Source organism: Cariama cristata, unplaced genomic scaffold (genome assembly GCF_000690535.1).
Source record: "Cariama cristata isolate BGI_N322 unplaced genomic scaffold, ASM69053v1 scaffold23946, whole genome shotgun sequence".
Lineage (NCBI taxonomy): Eukaryota > Metazoa > Chordata > Aves > Cariamiformes > Cariamidae > Cariama > Cariama cristata.
In genome coordinates, this window is record NW_009620824.1 from 1 (window position 1) to 14,489 (window position 14,489).

At 35.8% G+C, this 14,489-nt stretch overlaps 1 protein-coding gene across 1 annotated transcript in view; it reads left to right on the plus strand.

The window, feature by feature from the left end:
- Positions 1-1,519: 1,519 nt before the first annotated feature.
- The window catches only part of GLMN (glomulin, FKBP associated protein), a 20,293-nt gene continuing 7,323 nt past the window's right edge, over positions 1,520-14,489 (plus strand). Inside the window, exons 1-13 of the mRNA XM_009701737.1 lie at positions 1,520-1,585; positions 2,088-2,213; positions 3,655-3,774; positions 4,569-4,677; positions 5,899-6,145; positions 6,621-6,720; positions 9,723-9,910; positions 10,397-10,450; positions 11,390-11,420; positions 11,795-11,884; positions 12,443-12,484; positions 12,566-12,639; positions 12,948-13,032. Of these exons, the coding sequence (XP_009700039.1) occupies positions 1,520-1,585; positions 2,088-2,213; positions 3,655-3,774; positions 4,569-4,677; positions 5,899-6,145; positions 6,621-6,720; positions 9,723-9,910; positions 10,397-10,450; positions 11,390-11,420; positions 11,795-11,884; positions 12,443-12,484; positions 12,566-12,639; positions 12,948-13,032 (1,332 nt within the window). The remainder of the gene's footprint in view (positions 1,586-2,087; positions 2,214-3,654; positions 3,775-4,568; positions 4,678-5,898; positions 6,146-6,620; positions 6,721-9,722; positions 9,911-10,396; positions 10,451-11,389; positions 11,421-11,794; positions 11,885-12,442; positions 12,485-12,565; positions 12,640-12,947; positions 13,033-14,489) is intronic.

Consider the following 14,489-nt stretch of genomic DNA (forward strand, 5'->3'; position numbering starts at 1 on the left):
GGCTGAGGTATATGTTTATTAGGGAGGAGTGAGGGGAAGGGGCTGAGGTATATGTTTATTAGGGAGGAGGGGCTTTGGTGAGTATTAATAGGGGAGAGTTTCGTATGATTCAGATGCTGTCCTCTTGCGGCTGAAACCTCTGAAAAGATCTAATTAGAAACAGGATTAAGGCCTGAGACGGTCTGCGAGCTCAGCTGGTAAATCCCTGGAACAGCAGGGTGGGTGCGCAGGGCGTGTTTCAAGGATGTAAGTACGTTGTAAAGTTACTGAGGGCTGAAAATGCAAGAATATTAGCGTTCAAAAGTATATTTAAATTGTTTTGGGAGGATTAGTAACATCCTGTAAAATGAAGAGCTCAAATAATACAGTATGTGGTAATAAAGTCTATGATAATGACCAAATTAAAATGACAGGCTAGATGCATTGATACGTTGCAGTGACGTAAACGTGTTAAAATAGGCCATTGAGGATAGAAAGTGAGTTGTTTATTCTTTGAATAATAAAATTCTCATGTAGATACTTTTTAAGCTTTTGTGAGTTGCCTGTTTTTTGTAAACATCCAGGTAGCTTAGTTACCTAGATGCTGCGTGATGTAGCTGAGGTCAAACATAAGAGGAAAGATTCAGGATGTTACATTGAGATGTCTGTATCAATATGGAACTTGAGTGTTTTGATGAATAGTTACCTAATTATCCAGGTGTAGAGGTAATTGGCACTCACAGTGATCATGTAGCCAGGTTTAGGCACATGGCATTACTTAAAACTATAAAAATTATAGCTACTGCTGTGATATATGACGTGGGATAACCAAGAAGCTTGATTTCATTTGTAATTCATGGTCCTGACTATGTAAAACTTTGTAGTATTTAACGTTACTCAAATGTTTAACTTATTTGTTTTTAGCAAGAAAATTTTAAATTATAGTGTCTAGAGGTAAAAGGCCACTCAACTAGCCCAACCTAGACACTAGAAAGAAATAAATGATACTGCATATGTAATCTTGATTGGACTGTTGATATAAACTGGCATTGTGGTTGGATCAGCTGTGCACATCCCAGGCATCAGGTTAAAGCGTTCGAGTCGGGGCTGAGCAGGAGCTCCTCTGGTGAGAATAGTCACAGAAAATGTAGTGTATCATGGGCATCTGTGCTTCGTATGGAGTGAGCCCAGGCTTGCTCTATATTAGCTGCAGTTTTCAGTGTATGTGCCCAAGTAGTAGCTGTGGCCTCCTAGCTTCTTAAGATGACTCTGATACTACTTGAAAAATTGCTTCCCTGTACATAGAATGCAGGTTGTTTCCTGTCTATAATACTGTCTTCTGCAAATATGGGGAGTAGAATAAGATAGCGTACACTCTTAAAAATGCATTTTTCCTGTTTTTTTTAATCATGCGATCTTCATAATATCTAAGTTGTCATTCCTCTATTGGCATATGGGTTTTTTATGTGATTATTTTTCAGTCTCTGTTTTTTACTTTATGTGTTTTAATACTGCAGTCTTTAATTTATAATAGTTTTCAATGCCAGAAGAACAAAGTCAAACTGTGATGGCAGTTGATGAACTTCAAGCCATAATACAAAGATGTGTGAGTAGTTTTCCTTCCATAAAGGTAACAAGTGTAAGCAGTATGCTTTTCTCTTCATATATTATAATTAAAACCAAATGGACCCCAAAACCTAAGACAGTTGTTAGCAGAACTCCTCATTGGGCAGCTAAGTTCAGCCTCCATGTTTCATTGACTTCTCTGTGGTGCTTATCGCAAGATGCTTGATAACTTCTGGTACTTGGAGAAAGACGTGTTCTTGTACTCAACAGTACCTATCTGAAAGAACAAAACCCTAGCAGGCTGTTGTACAAAATACATCTTCTAAACAGCATGCCGTAGTCTAGACTTCGAAAGTGCTATTGAAATACTGCTTTGTTTTCTGTAGTAGCTCTTGGTAGCTTTTTTAATATATGAAAGATGTGTATAAGAAAAGATAAGTTACAGTGACACTACATTAAATTTTGAAATGAAAGCTTGCGTTTTCTTACTTTATATTTGCCTTTTATAAGTATGGAGTTAAACATGCATATTTTCTTTCCAGCAAATTCTGGAAGAAGCTGATTTCAAAGGAGAAGATTTTAATCTGTTTCAGGTAGCGGGTCAGAAATGTTTAGAAGATGGGTATGCATCTCAGTTATTAGAAGTAATTCAAAATGAGAAAAATAAGGTGAGTTTAAGTTTCCATTATATATTAGTTGTACACTAACACTGTTAAAGAGATAAAACTGCTTATTAAAAAGGGAAAGCTACTTTCACTGTGGAGCAAGGCTGTACATATGAATAGTTAATAAGTTGGTCTGTGTTAAGTGCACGTTTTTGTGTAATTTCAGGTAGCTCACGGAAACCAAGTCATCGTGATCTTGACAAAACCATTAACAACTGTTTTTCAGTGAGTTAAGCAAAAAGAAAAGAAGGACAAAAGCATAATTAAGCAAAAGTGACAGTGTTCTTTTGCAGGAGAGGATTTCAGATGGTGTACTGGGTCTGGCTGGCATGGAGTTGATTTTCTTTGTGGCAGCCTGCATGGTGCTGTGTTTTAGATTTGTGACCAAAACAGTGTTGATAAAATGCCAGTGTTTCAGCTACTGGTGAACAGTGCTTGCGCAGCACCAAGGCCTTCTCTGTTTCTCACTCTACCTGCTCAGTAAGCAGGGAAGCTGGAGGGGATGTAGCTGGGATAGCTGACCCAAAATGATGAGAAAGATACTCCATACCATGTAACATCATACTCAGCAATAAAAACACATGGAGATGGGGACCCATTCCAAAGTAGCTGTTGCTTGGAGAGTGGCTGGACATTGGTCTGCTGGTGGGAGTTAGTTTGCATCATTCCTTCGCCCTGCCCCCCGCCCCTCACTCTCTTTTGTCCATTGCTTGTTAAATTGTCCTTATCTCAACCTATGAGTTATTTTCTGTTTTGCTCTTCTGATTCTCTCCCCCATCTCACTGGGGGAGGAGAGCAAGCAAGCAGCTGGTGGATGCTTAGTTGCTGTCTGGGGTCAACCCACCACAGATGGATATAACAACATAGGCCAGAACTGTAAGAGCCAACTAAGCTGATGCTAACGCAAGAGATGCTGATGTCTGTAGACACTTTGGGGAACTGGGAGAATATACTACATTGTACATAGATAAATAGGAAGTTCAGAAACAAAGTGAAGGATGGAATGCTTTGGCAATGTTACGTGAGATTCACAGTCTGGTTTTGAATTTTGTGAGTTTGGAGTACCAACTGAAGATCTTGATCCCCTCAGGTTAAACACAATTTGTCTAAGCATTCTTTCTTTCAGCAAAATGCCTCTACTCAGTCTGGTTTTAAATGTATTGTCATATAAATTCTTAGAAATATGTATTGACATGTTAGAATTAATACCTTGAAGAAAACTATACAAAATATGCAGCTGTGTTTATAGGTATGAGGAGAGAATACAATGTATGTCAAAGACAGAACTTTATGGTAATAGTTGTTAAATTTTCAATGACATGATTATGGGGTTGGTTACAACCAGGATATAGATCTCTTGTCTTTTTTGGCCTTCACATATACAGTCTTTCTGGGTTTAGAAGATGTCTGGCTTTGGTTTATTCTCTGAAAATCTGTTTTTTAGGTTATCATCAAGAATATGGGTTGGAATCTCATCTCTCCTCTTGTTAGGTGTATTTTCATGTATAAACAGGAAGATGATAAGCGAGAACACTGCCTGAAGATACTAGATCAGTTGGCACAGGTATGTTTTTGAAATATAGGGTTATAATATAATATTTGTGGGGAAGGGAGAGGTCCAAATTTTCCCCCGATTTCCAAAGAAAACAAGGCATGAATACTTCTGGGTTCTTCTGTCCATTTCCCATAACTTTTAAACTCACAGGCCATTTTCATCTGAAGTGAACACAGGCTTAGTATTCTCAGAGATAATTAATCTCTTACAAATCTTGTGAAACTAGTAACTGGGCAAAACAAAGAGATACAGCATCACCCAGAAGAAAAAGGCAGATAGCCATCTGCTGCAGTCAGAGCAGCCACAGCAAAATACTGCCTATTGTCTACTGCAGATACAGTAGACATGTATCTACATGATGATTCTGATGGAGTAGTAGGGGAAAAAAGTTTTAATCTGTAGAAAACTAGTTCCCTTTCATTCATGTACTTAAAAAGCAACTTGCAAACTCTATAGCTTGAGTTAAATTCACACTGAAGTTTTTCTTTTCTCTCTGCTCCTAAGGATTGCTTTGCTAAAGTACTATGAGGATTTTATAGACCACAGAAATAAAGTTTAGTGTAATTATTTATTATTATATCTTTTCAGCTTATATGAAACTGTACACACATATATGCTCTACAGAAGACCTTAATTCTAGGGAAGTACTTACTGTTTTGTATTTGTTTTCTTAAAGATTATCTTGGATGTTCAGATCTGGTTTCTTGATGTTCAGGAACTTCTGTATTGAAGTTTGCTTGTGATGAATTTTTTTAACTTATGACCGTGGTTATTAAAAAATATGCATCATTCCTCTCTTGCAGCTATGCAATCCAAAGGAACTTTTTTTGGGTTTACTTGAGCAGATTGAGCAGACCTCTGGAGAGCAAGTGTGCCAAACTATCATGTTATTACTTCAGCCTTTGCAGACAGGTAAGATTGTTTCTCGTGTGATTTCTGAATTAAATTATTTTCTCGTTTATTTATCAATTTAGTTTAGCCTTTGCTGGAATAGTTCAGAATGTGTCTGTCCTGACAGGCTTTACAGTCTATTATATCCTGCAAAATTACACAAGGTATAACTTTCATGTTTATATTGGCCTGTTAGAAAAAGATTTTAGATGGGATTAATAGTATCAGTTGAAAAAACTATTATATTCAGCTTTTTTTCATCATTTACAAGAATGTGGTCCTGTGACAGTTATATTTAGAGGTGTAAACCATTCATACTGATGTTACAGAAATAAAGAATTACATGGATTTGTGAAATTCTTCATTTTTTAACTTTTAAAACATACAATTCCATGTTTTCATAGTATAAACTTTTTATTTCAGATTGAAGCAGGTTGAAATATTTGATTGGTGAAGGGGAAGCATTCTTCTGGCTTACATATAAAAACTAAAAATGTTGCTTTTGGACAGTCACTAAGTAGGTAACAAGTAGTAGTTTCTGGTTTGATATGTGAGATGAAATCAAGGGTTGTGTATCACGTTTAAGTCTGATTGTAGCAGTCTCTGAGATGTGTTATTGAATTACGTTAGCATTTAACGGGAGAAGCATTTTGGTAATTAGAAGTATGTGGGTTTTGGGATAGCCAGTCTGCAGTTAGCCTGCGCTGAGGGCAGTTTAAGTGGAGAGCCACTTGTGTCGGTTCCTCAGTCTGGGAGCCTCTCTGTTGGTTCTGCTGTGGAGTACACAACAGTTCTGAGCTGCTTCAGGTAGAGTCAGATCTCAGCAGATCTGGCCGTTGTCTCTGGTTTTGCCAAGCACAGAAGCAGTCAAGCAATAAATCAGTTTTCCAGGTCAGATAAATTAGTATTATTTCACTTAAAGTAGTTCTAGAAAGACAGATCTTTTTCAGTCCTCATCATGGTGCTACAGAGAAAGGAAGAATGTGTTGACATGCATGACTGCTTTAATATTTGTCCTTCTCAAATATATGATCATCTTAACTGCAGCATATTAAACTACCTGATGATGTTTAGTCTTGCTGGATTTGCTCATGTGATTTCAAGTATCAGTCCCATTCCTTCCCTGAAACTAAAGGCTTTCTTATGTAGTAACATTGTTTTTATTCATGTTTTCCTCTACCAAATAAGTAATAATTTAATGTCTCAAGATGTTCTGTCTCTTTTTTCTTTTCTTTCCCCCAGTGCTTTTGAAACTTCAGAACAAAAAGGCCTACTCAGTGGGTTTATCTTTGGCCATGATTATGAACCAGCTTACTCCCTTACCTGTACCTTATACAAAACAACAAATACAAGAAGACAAACTTGGTCTCTGTCAATGCTGTAATGCAGTGGTGGGCTTTGCTAAACCTTTTGTAAATGAAGTTGTTAAAAGCATGGAAAAGTCATCAGAGTACAGTGACACGGAGCTGAAAGAAGAATTAGTAAAATTGTGAGTGTTTTATGTCGGTGTAATAGATTCCTATAACAACAAAATGAACAGCAGGCATTTATTACATAGGCAGTAAATAAATCATCTTAGTGTTTTATAATGCTGCCAACTTACATTAAATAATAATGTATTTCAGAAAAGAAAAAGACCTCTAAATATGCCTTACATAGTTATGAAGTGAGAGACGAAAGGTAAAAATATTTTTTAGTACAGGGAAATGGTAAAGAAATACTAGTCTCTGTGCTGTGTAGCTGATTTGGTATTCCTCTGCTTCTCAAATTTACAACAGTGAGGATAATCATATTCTGGAGGTGGAGTCTAACGAATGCTTCTACAGGAGATGTTCTTTCTTTGGAATATCAGGAATAGCAGCAGCTAATATGAGTGTAGACTTTATTCTTGGTCATCAATGACACTGTTATAGTCTGTATTTGTGACCATATTGGTGATTTAATTTCACCTCTTTTTATTTCAGCTGTATGAAAAGCCTGAAATACCCATTATTGACAGCTCAGCTTGAACAACTTGAAGGCATTGAAGAACATCCCTTTCGGCATTTTGCAACTGAAATTATAGTAAGTGGAGTCAGAATTAATTACAGTGTTTGCAAAACCAGTGGTCTAGTTCAGAATTACCTGTAATTCGTTCTAGAGCTCATTTTGCATTCTTTATTGGTCAGTGGGATGACTTACTAGGCCTTGTAAGATAATGCAGGTAGATGGAGGTCTAGAACAGTTCCAGGTCTCATCTGTGGAAATTGCGAATCTTGCAGACACAGTTTTGCTCCTTGATAAACCAGTTTGGACTGCTCTCTGACTCAGCAGCGGCTACTTTGCTGTAACTGCTTCTTTTTCTTGATGATGTATGAATTTATTAGAATGTCTAAAGGATCATCCTTGCTGTAGCATTATGTCAAGGTAAAATCTACATGTTACCTGTAATCCGTCTGTTGCACAGAGAGAAATCTCTAATGTGCCTAGTGCAGGGCCAGCTGACTATTACGGAATATAAAGTGATGCTTGACTGCTGCTGATGCTACAGCTGGAAATTCAGTGGGAACATGTCTGCTCTGTCAGGCAGCCTCTGAACAGCAGTTAATCTGAAAAATACTACCTCTGTCCCCCTTCCCCCCCCAATTTGTTGCTGAGTGTGATGTTATATGGTATGGAATATCACTTTGGCTCTGCTGTCCCAGCTACGTCCCCTCCCAGCTTCTCACCCACTCTCTGTCTGCTTGCTGAGGGGCAGGGTAAGAAACAGAAGGCCTTGGTGCTGTGCAAGCACTGTTCACCAATAGCTGAAACACTGGTGTGTTATCAACACTGTTATGGTCACAGATCTAAAACACAGCACCATACAGGCTGCCACGAAGAAAATCAACTCCATGCCAGCCAGACCCAGTACGCCAAATTTAAAATATTTGTAAATACCAGTTGTGTCTAATTTTCAAATGCATGGTTATACAATGATTTGTGTTGGGCTGATGAAATGAAGGAACCTTCTTGACAGCCAGGTGCTGGATTATTTTATAACAGTTTATTCAGAAGCAGGCTGGTAAATCTTGTACTGAAATACAAGAGTGGGAAATATTCTCAGTACTAAATGGGAATCTTCCCTCAGGATGGCCAATGGACCACTAGTTGGGTAACACTGAATAGACAGTAACAGCTCATTTGTATCACAATTGCAGCTAATGTCTTCAACTCTTATAAAACAAGCTGACCTTTTTAGAAATATAGGAGAACCCAGCACTAAATGACTATTAACTGGTTATTAATATTTACCATTAACAAAAATACAATTCTGGTCTTGATAACTGGCCATTACAAATCTTTTCTGTAAGTTGTCTTCTTCACTATGGATACACTTGTTTCTCATGTTAATGTCAACTGTATGAAAGAATAGAGTTAAGTTTGAGCTTTGAACTTTGTTCTACCTTGTTATCCCTAGTTAAAGGAGAAAAATTCACAAGTCAAATACAGAAAGACAAAAGTCAAAGAATACCTGGAGCTATGTAAGAGGGAAATGGAAGTTACAGAGAAGGTAGAGTGGAGGTGAAGCTGGCAGAGGGGCTGAGGAAATCTGACTATTGGAGGAAGATGGCTGAAATGGCTGTGGACTATGAACTAGGGAGTTAGAAGACAGACAGCTTTTTATATGATATAGTAGAGGAATTAGTCCTAGAAGAGCAGAGAGACGGGGTCGGGGTGTCATTTTCAGGGACGGAATGGCACATTAAGACTTGATGAGCTTCAAAAGGAAGACTTGGAGCCAGATGGGAGGACGAAAGCACACATAAATATACTATACGTGTGCAAGTGTGCATGCACGCAGAGGAAGTCTGGAAGTTGCCATGTGATGCAACTCTGTTTCTTCTCCAATTTGTGTTTAAAAATCTAAGCGTTTTTGCACACGAAATTCTGTATTCAAATGCTAAGATTGTAAAGTGAAGCACACCAAGCAGTTAGTGAAACTTTTGGTTGGTTTTTCAGCAATAATTAGGTTTTCTATCATGATCACATCAATTTTTTTCCACCGTATGTCTCAGCATAGGATGGAACTGCTGTGTGGATCAATCAGGGGCTGTGCAACAAAAGAGTCCTGTCTCTGAGATATTTACTTCCTTTACTGCAGGACTTTCAGGGTGTGTAGTGAAGGAGGCAGGGATTACCAGAAGGTGATCTCGTGGTTAAGATAGTTGAAGGGTGCTCTGAAAAACTGGCTTTTTATCCTGCCTTGCCTGTTGGGCACAGTCTGAAACCAGTTTTTTTTAATGCTAATTTTGAGTTACCTGTTCTTCATTTTGTCAAGAAATTAACTTCTGCGGTTTGTGGAATTGGGTAATGACAGCTGCAGCTAAGGTCAGTGAAGTCACGCTTTGACTATTTGACATCTAGTCTAATCCTAATTTTCCAAAATGTGAGATCCCAGATGTTCAGTTTGGACAACCCCGGAACAGTGAGTTAACCTTGATCTTGCTGTTTCTTCATAATATGTACAAGAGGAGCTACACTACCTCCTCATCCACATGAATGTGGGAGCTGGGTGTGAGGGAACCACACTAGTATTTGTGAAGTACTCGGGTGTCATTGTGTTGTGCATCCCTGGAAAGAAAGGCCATACAGAGTGATTCTAACTTTAAAGCAGGGTTTGCCTTTAGCAGTTAAACATTGTGTTGCATGTTGGTTAGTGAGCAGAAAACAAAATACTGGGTATTCTGTGATCTGAAAAAGACAGGAGTCCTGTGGTATAATGTGGTCATGAAGCTATCATTATTCATAGCGTTGTGGATAAAGGAGCCAAACTAGGGGTTTGCAGGGTGTCTTTATTTTGTCTTTTGCTAACTTTTGAGTGCTTGACTTTGCTATCTTAGTAACACTCATCTAATGGTAGTTATTTTTCCTGCAGGGTCTTTTTTGTGTATGTATATATAGCATAAATACTCGGCAAATATTTATATTAATTTATGCTTATGCTATGTAAGAGAATTTACTGTAAATACAGTTAAAGCTTTGAAACTTAATTGGCATACAGGTCTTTTAAAGGCAATTATAGGCAATCTATCTTTCTTTTTTAGGACATCTTGTGGGATATAAGAGAATTGATACCATTAGTGTTTTTACATCATAAAGGCAAAAGTCCACACTGGGAGAACCAGGAGTTTGCAGACATAGAGCGAAAGAATTCTGCAGATTCTTTGGCATGTCTGTCATACTTGATGTTTGTTCAGCATTTTGGTATTGATTGCTTTCCAATGGTATTTAGGTAAGAACTATTCTTCCTCACTTATCCTAAGTCTGTACTTTGATTCTTTCTGAGCAGAAGAAACCTTTTTATTTGTGAATAGTTATGAATGAAAACTGTGTATTTCACTAGTATTTTTTTATGTCAACCTTTATGCATTTATATTTTATGTAGCTTATATTATATACATAAGAACATACTCCAGTCCTGCAGATTACTCTGTTACAGCTGAATTTTAGATGAGCTGTCCTTTTAAAGAAACTGGTAAGATTAGTCACATGCTGGAAATTAACATGTATTAAACTTTCAGTTGCATATTTATAGACAGTTTCCATGTAAGAGTTATTAACAGCAATTTGACTTACTATTTTGTGTCTATTTCAAAATTAATAATTTTATAAAGATATTTTTATATTTTTCAAAAAAGACTAATCCTGTCAAATATATTAACTATGTGCAAATGTATATGGCTTATGTATTTTAACATAAACCTAATTTTTCTTTTAGTCCATCATACCTTCTGCAATGCAATATGACACATATTGAAGTGCTACTGAAAAGGTAAGGTTTATGGCATTTGGAGTTCTAGATAGTGGGTGTGATCTTTTGTAGTAATTGACAGAATCAAATTTCGAATATATCAGATAAGTTCAGAGGAGGTTTTTAAACGTGAGAGTTAAAATGGCAAGTTCCCAACAAGATGGGTTCTTTTACTAAGAAGTATAAAAAGTTGTCTAAAACATTTATTTATTGTTTTGAGCTTGTATTGTGATACCATTTTTGGAAACTTTATTCTGAAGATGCAAAATTAAGGTCTTTTAAACGCATGCAGAATAATTAGCTTATATATTTACTTGTACTTCTGTAACAATTAGTTTCTGAGAAGACTGTCATGAAAGTATTTATTTGAATGTATTCTGATATGATATGCAATCTGATTAAAGGTCAAACTTTCTAAGGGAAACCAGACTTTTCTATATATTGTGATTATTTCACCTTCCATAAGCAGCAGTGTTGACCAAATAGTTTCTAGCACTTCTATAGAAGGGAAGTTTCCCGTTATGACTTCTTACCATTTCCTGGTAAAATTTAAACAAAACTTCCTGGTCTCTTCAGTTTAGGATCCACTGTGTTTTTCTTAGGCTTGCAGAGCTATGCAAATAGAATCATCTGGGAAAAGTTTCATTGTCTTTGTTAACCAGTGTCTTGATACCTGTGAGATATGAGATGCTGCTTTTGAGCATTTATAAATATTGTGGGGAAAAAAATGACATTTTTGACCCTGAAGAGAGAAGTTGTAATTTTCACCTTTTCATCAGTCAGTGTATTCTAAAAGTCTTTGAGAGAAATAATAAAGACACTATATTTAGAAAATAGAATGAAAATTGTTGAGGGACAAGTTCTTTTTCATCTCTGTTCTAGTATTTCTTTTGAAATATCAACAATGTCTTTTTAATTAACAACTTAAATTTGATAATGTTTCTTTTTTTTTTTTTCTAGAACAGAAGAATCTATGTTATCTAAAGGACTTGTAAGTTTTCTTTTAATCAAATTTTCAATGTTACAATGTTTTATTTTTTCCAATTTAAGTAATGGTAACATTTCAGTTTCCCTTTCTAAGAAAGGTACAAATGATAGTTCAGATAATAGTTGCAGAAATATTTTGAGGCTTAATATGGTATTCTTCAGTCTTACAAACACTTGTATCTATTGAACTTTACACACATGCATAAACATTTAAATTACCATTATCACTTACATTTGCAGCTCCTAGGAACTTTGGATATCCAAATGAGCATTTATAGAGAAGGCGGTTTTAGCCATGAAATGTTAAGCATATAGATTAATGTCTTGTATATGTGCAAAATGTTGGCAGTTTGCTTTTTTTCCCCCCCCCACCTGCAGGATCTGTTTGAGAGCTGTTTATTGAGAATGGAAGATAACAGCCTTCTCCATCAGTATTTAGAATTCAGAGATTTTATCAGTGTACCTCAGGTAATAAGAAGCAATGTACAGAAATCTTTAAAGTTTGATTATAAATAATATCTTGTTGTCTTCTAGGTGTTTGAGAGAGGACATACTACTGAACCTTTATACACTTGTGTCATTAAATTGAAACCTTAAGTCTGTTGCTATACAGCATGGATTGTCTTTTCTACCCACTACAGGATGAAGTTTCAGTGGCAATTAAAATATACTTAGTGCATGTACAGGCCACTGAAGCACTGATCTTAGCTGAAAGATGATGCTTGCTCATTTTTGCATCTTCCTTGTAAATCTGCTGCTTGACAACATTATTATTTGGACCCAACAGTACAAGAGTAGTGTTCTTTTGTATCAGCCCTAGGATTTCAACCATTGAAGCTAATGTGAATTTCTCTGATGAGAATCTTCTCATAGGCATGGTTTTGTGGGCTTGTGGGTTTTTGGGTTTGGTTTGGGGTTGTTTGTTTGTTTGGTTTTTTTTAATGTCTTGAGTAGGTTTTAGTCAGTATGACGTAATGTAATAATCTGTATGTAATTAGAAATTATATTTTCTTTATCCAACTGCAGGATTTGGTGAAAGTTATGACCCTTTGTCCCATAGAGCATCTGGTATGTAATGTGGCCTACAGAATCAGTTAAATGCTGAATTTATTTAATTCATTATTAATCTGATAACATCTTTTTCTTTAGAGAAAGAAGAGTTTAAATATTTTGCAGTTGTTCATAGACAAGTTTGATGCAGAGGGAAAATATACATTATTCAGGTATGCATCCAAATTACCGTCAATTGTGTAGTATCAGCCTTATTGCAGCTTAATTGTGTAGATACAATGATTTCTGACAGAAATCTGACATTAATTTTACTATGTAAATTTTTTGATAAAGAATGAATTTCAATTGCCTCACATAAAATCAGCTGTCTTATGTAAGCTAGTGTGTAAAGGTTACATAGTCACCTTAATTTTCTGTGGTAAAACTTCCACTTAGTGAATAAGGCCATAATGTCATCTAAGTTTTGAGGTAACTATATAGGCAGCTTTGAAGAAATAATATTTTGTTTGTTTGTTTGAAGGTGTTTACTGAAGACAAGCAACCATGCTGGTGTGGAAGGATACATTATTAAAAATATAAAAGATCAGATTCACTTATCTTTAACGGTGAGGCTATTACCACTAAAAAAGAAGTTGCCATCTCAAAATTCTATCAGTATTACATTGAGAAAACTTGTACAGCTTAAGCTTTGAGTGATGCATTAAAAAAATCCCCTTTGAAAAGAAACATAAAATTGGGAAATTATATAGTTAAAAATATTAATTTGGCTTTTTTCTGCATATGTATTTTTACATTATAATTTTACAATTATATTTTTTTAATTGTACAATATTACTGTATTTTTCTAAGAAGTTATAGTTACCTTTTCTGTGCTTGAAAATACATGCCTCTTTCTTAAAGAGGAACTACTCAGTATTTTGTTTTATCCTCACAGTTTGAACATAATTCAAATGCTAGAGTCCAGACAGAATTAATAATTTTTTTTCTTGGTTTTTATGATGACAGTCAGCATTATATTATGAGTGCTTCACAAATGCTAAATTCATCAGAAAGGGTTGAGCTAGATCAAAGCCATTTTAAATCTCATATTGTATAATAATTTCTACCAGGAATTTGAAAAAAAAAAATTATTAACTTTTTTCTTTTTTTTTTTTTTTTTTTTTGTACTTCTTACTCTCTTCCAAACCAAATTTGATTCTCAAGGATACTGCCTGTTGTCAAATAGGACAATATAGTGAATTTATGCATATTTTTTCCTAGCATAATTATGTTAGAAAACAGTCAGTTACTATTTATTAGATCATAGTCTGTCCTATATATTGAATCAGCAGGGGCGAAGAAGATGGTAATATGAAAACTGTTCCAAAAGGGGCTTGCACTAAAATTGCATAGGTAAAAGTATATTCTGAAATTTCCTTGCCAATTAATTTTTTGACTATGCAGCTTCAGAATTCTCTTGATACATTCTTGCGTGTAGAGTTCCCTGGCTGTCAAAAAGACAAATAACTTTAAAATTTCATCATATGAATTTGAATATTCTAGGTTTGTTGCAAAGAATTCTGCTATAGACATAATGATAACAATTTCCTATTGCTGTCCATTTATTTCATCTTAGTTTTTGTGCCCAGCTAGTCTTAATCTTTCCAAGTGTCTCATCTATCTGACTTAACAGTTACCCTTCTTGTCTCCTTATCTCAGTTTTCCTTCCAATCCATTTATGGGTTTAGAAATATGCAAAGAAAACTTAAAACACCTGATCATCTTTAAAAAAAAAAAATAAAAATTGTGACACTACTATAATTAAATGAATAGAGTCTCTGGTAAAGACAGCTAATTGTTCCATGCCTCAATATGAAAAAAAGAGAGTGCCTACTACAATTTGCTAAGTTTATGTAAACAAATATTAACTATATTGATGGTGGTATGCTGAAGAGGTGGAGAACCTATTCTGATGAAATTGGAAAGAACAGCTTGGCATGGAGAGACAAAAAGGCCAACAGCGTCCTGGTCAGGCCAACAGCGTCCTGGCCTGTATCAGAAACAGTGTGGCCAGCAGGACTAG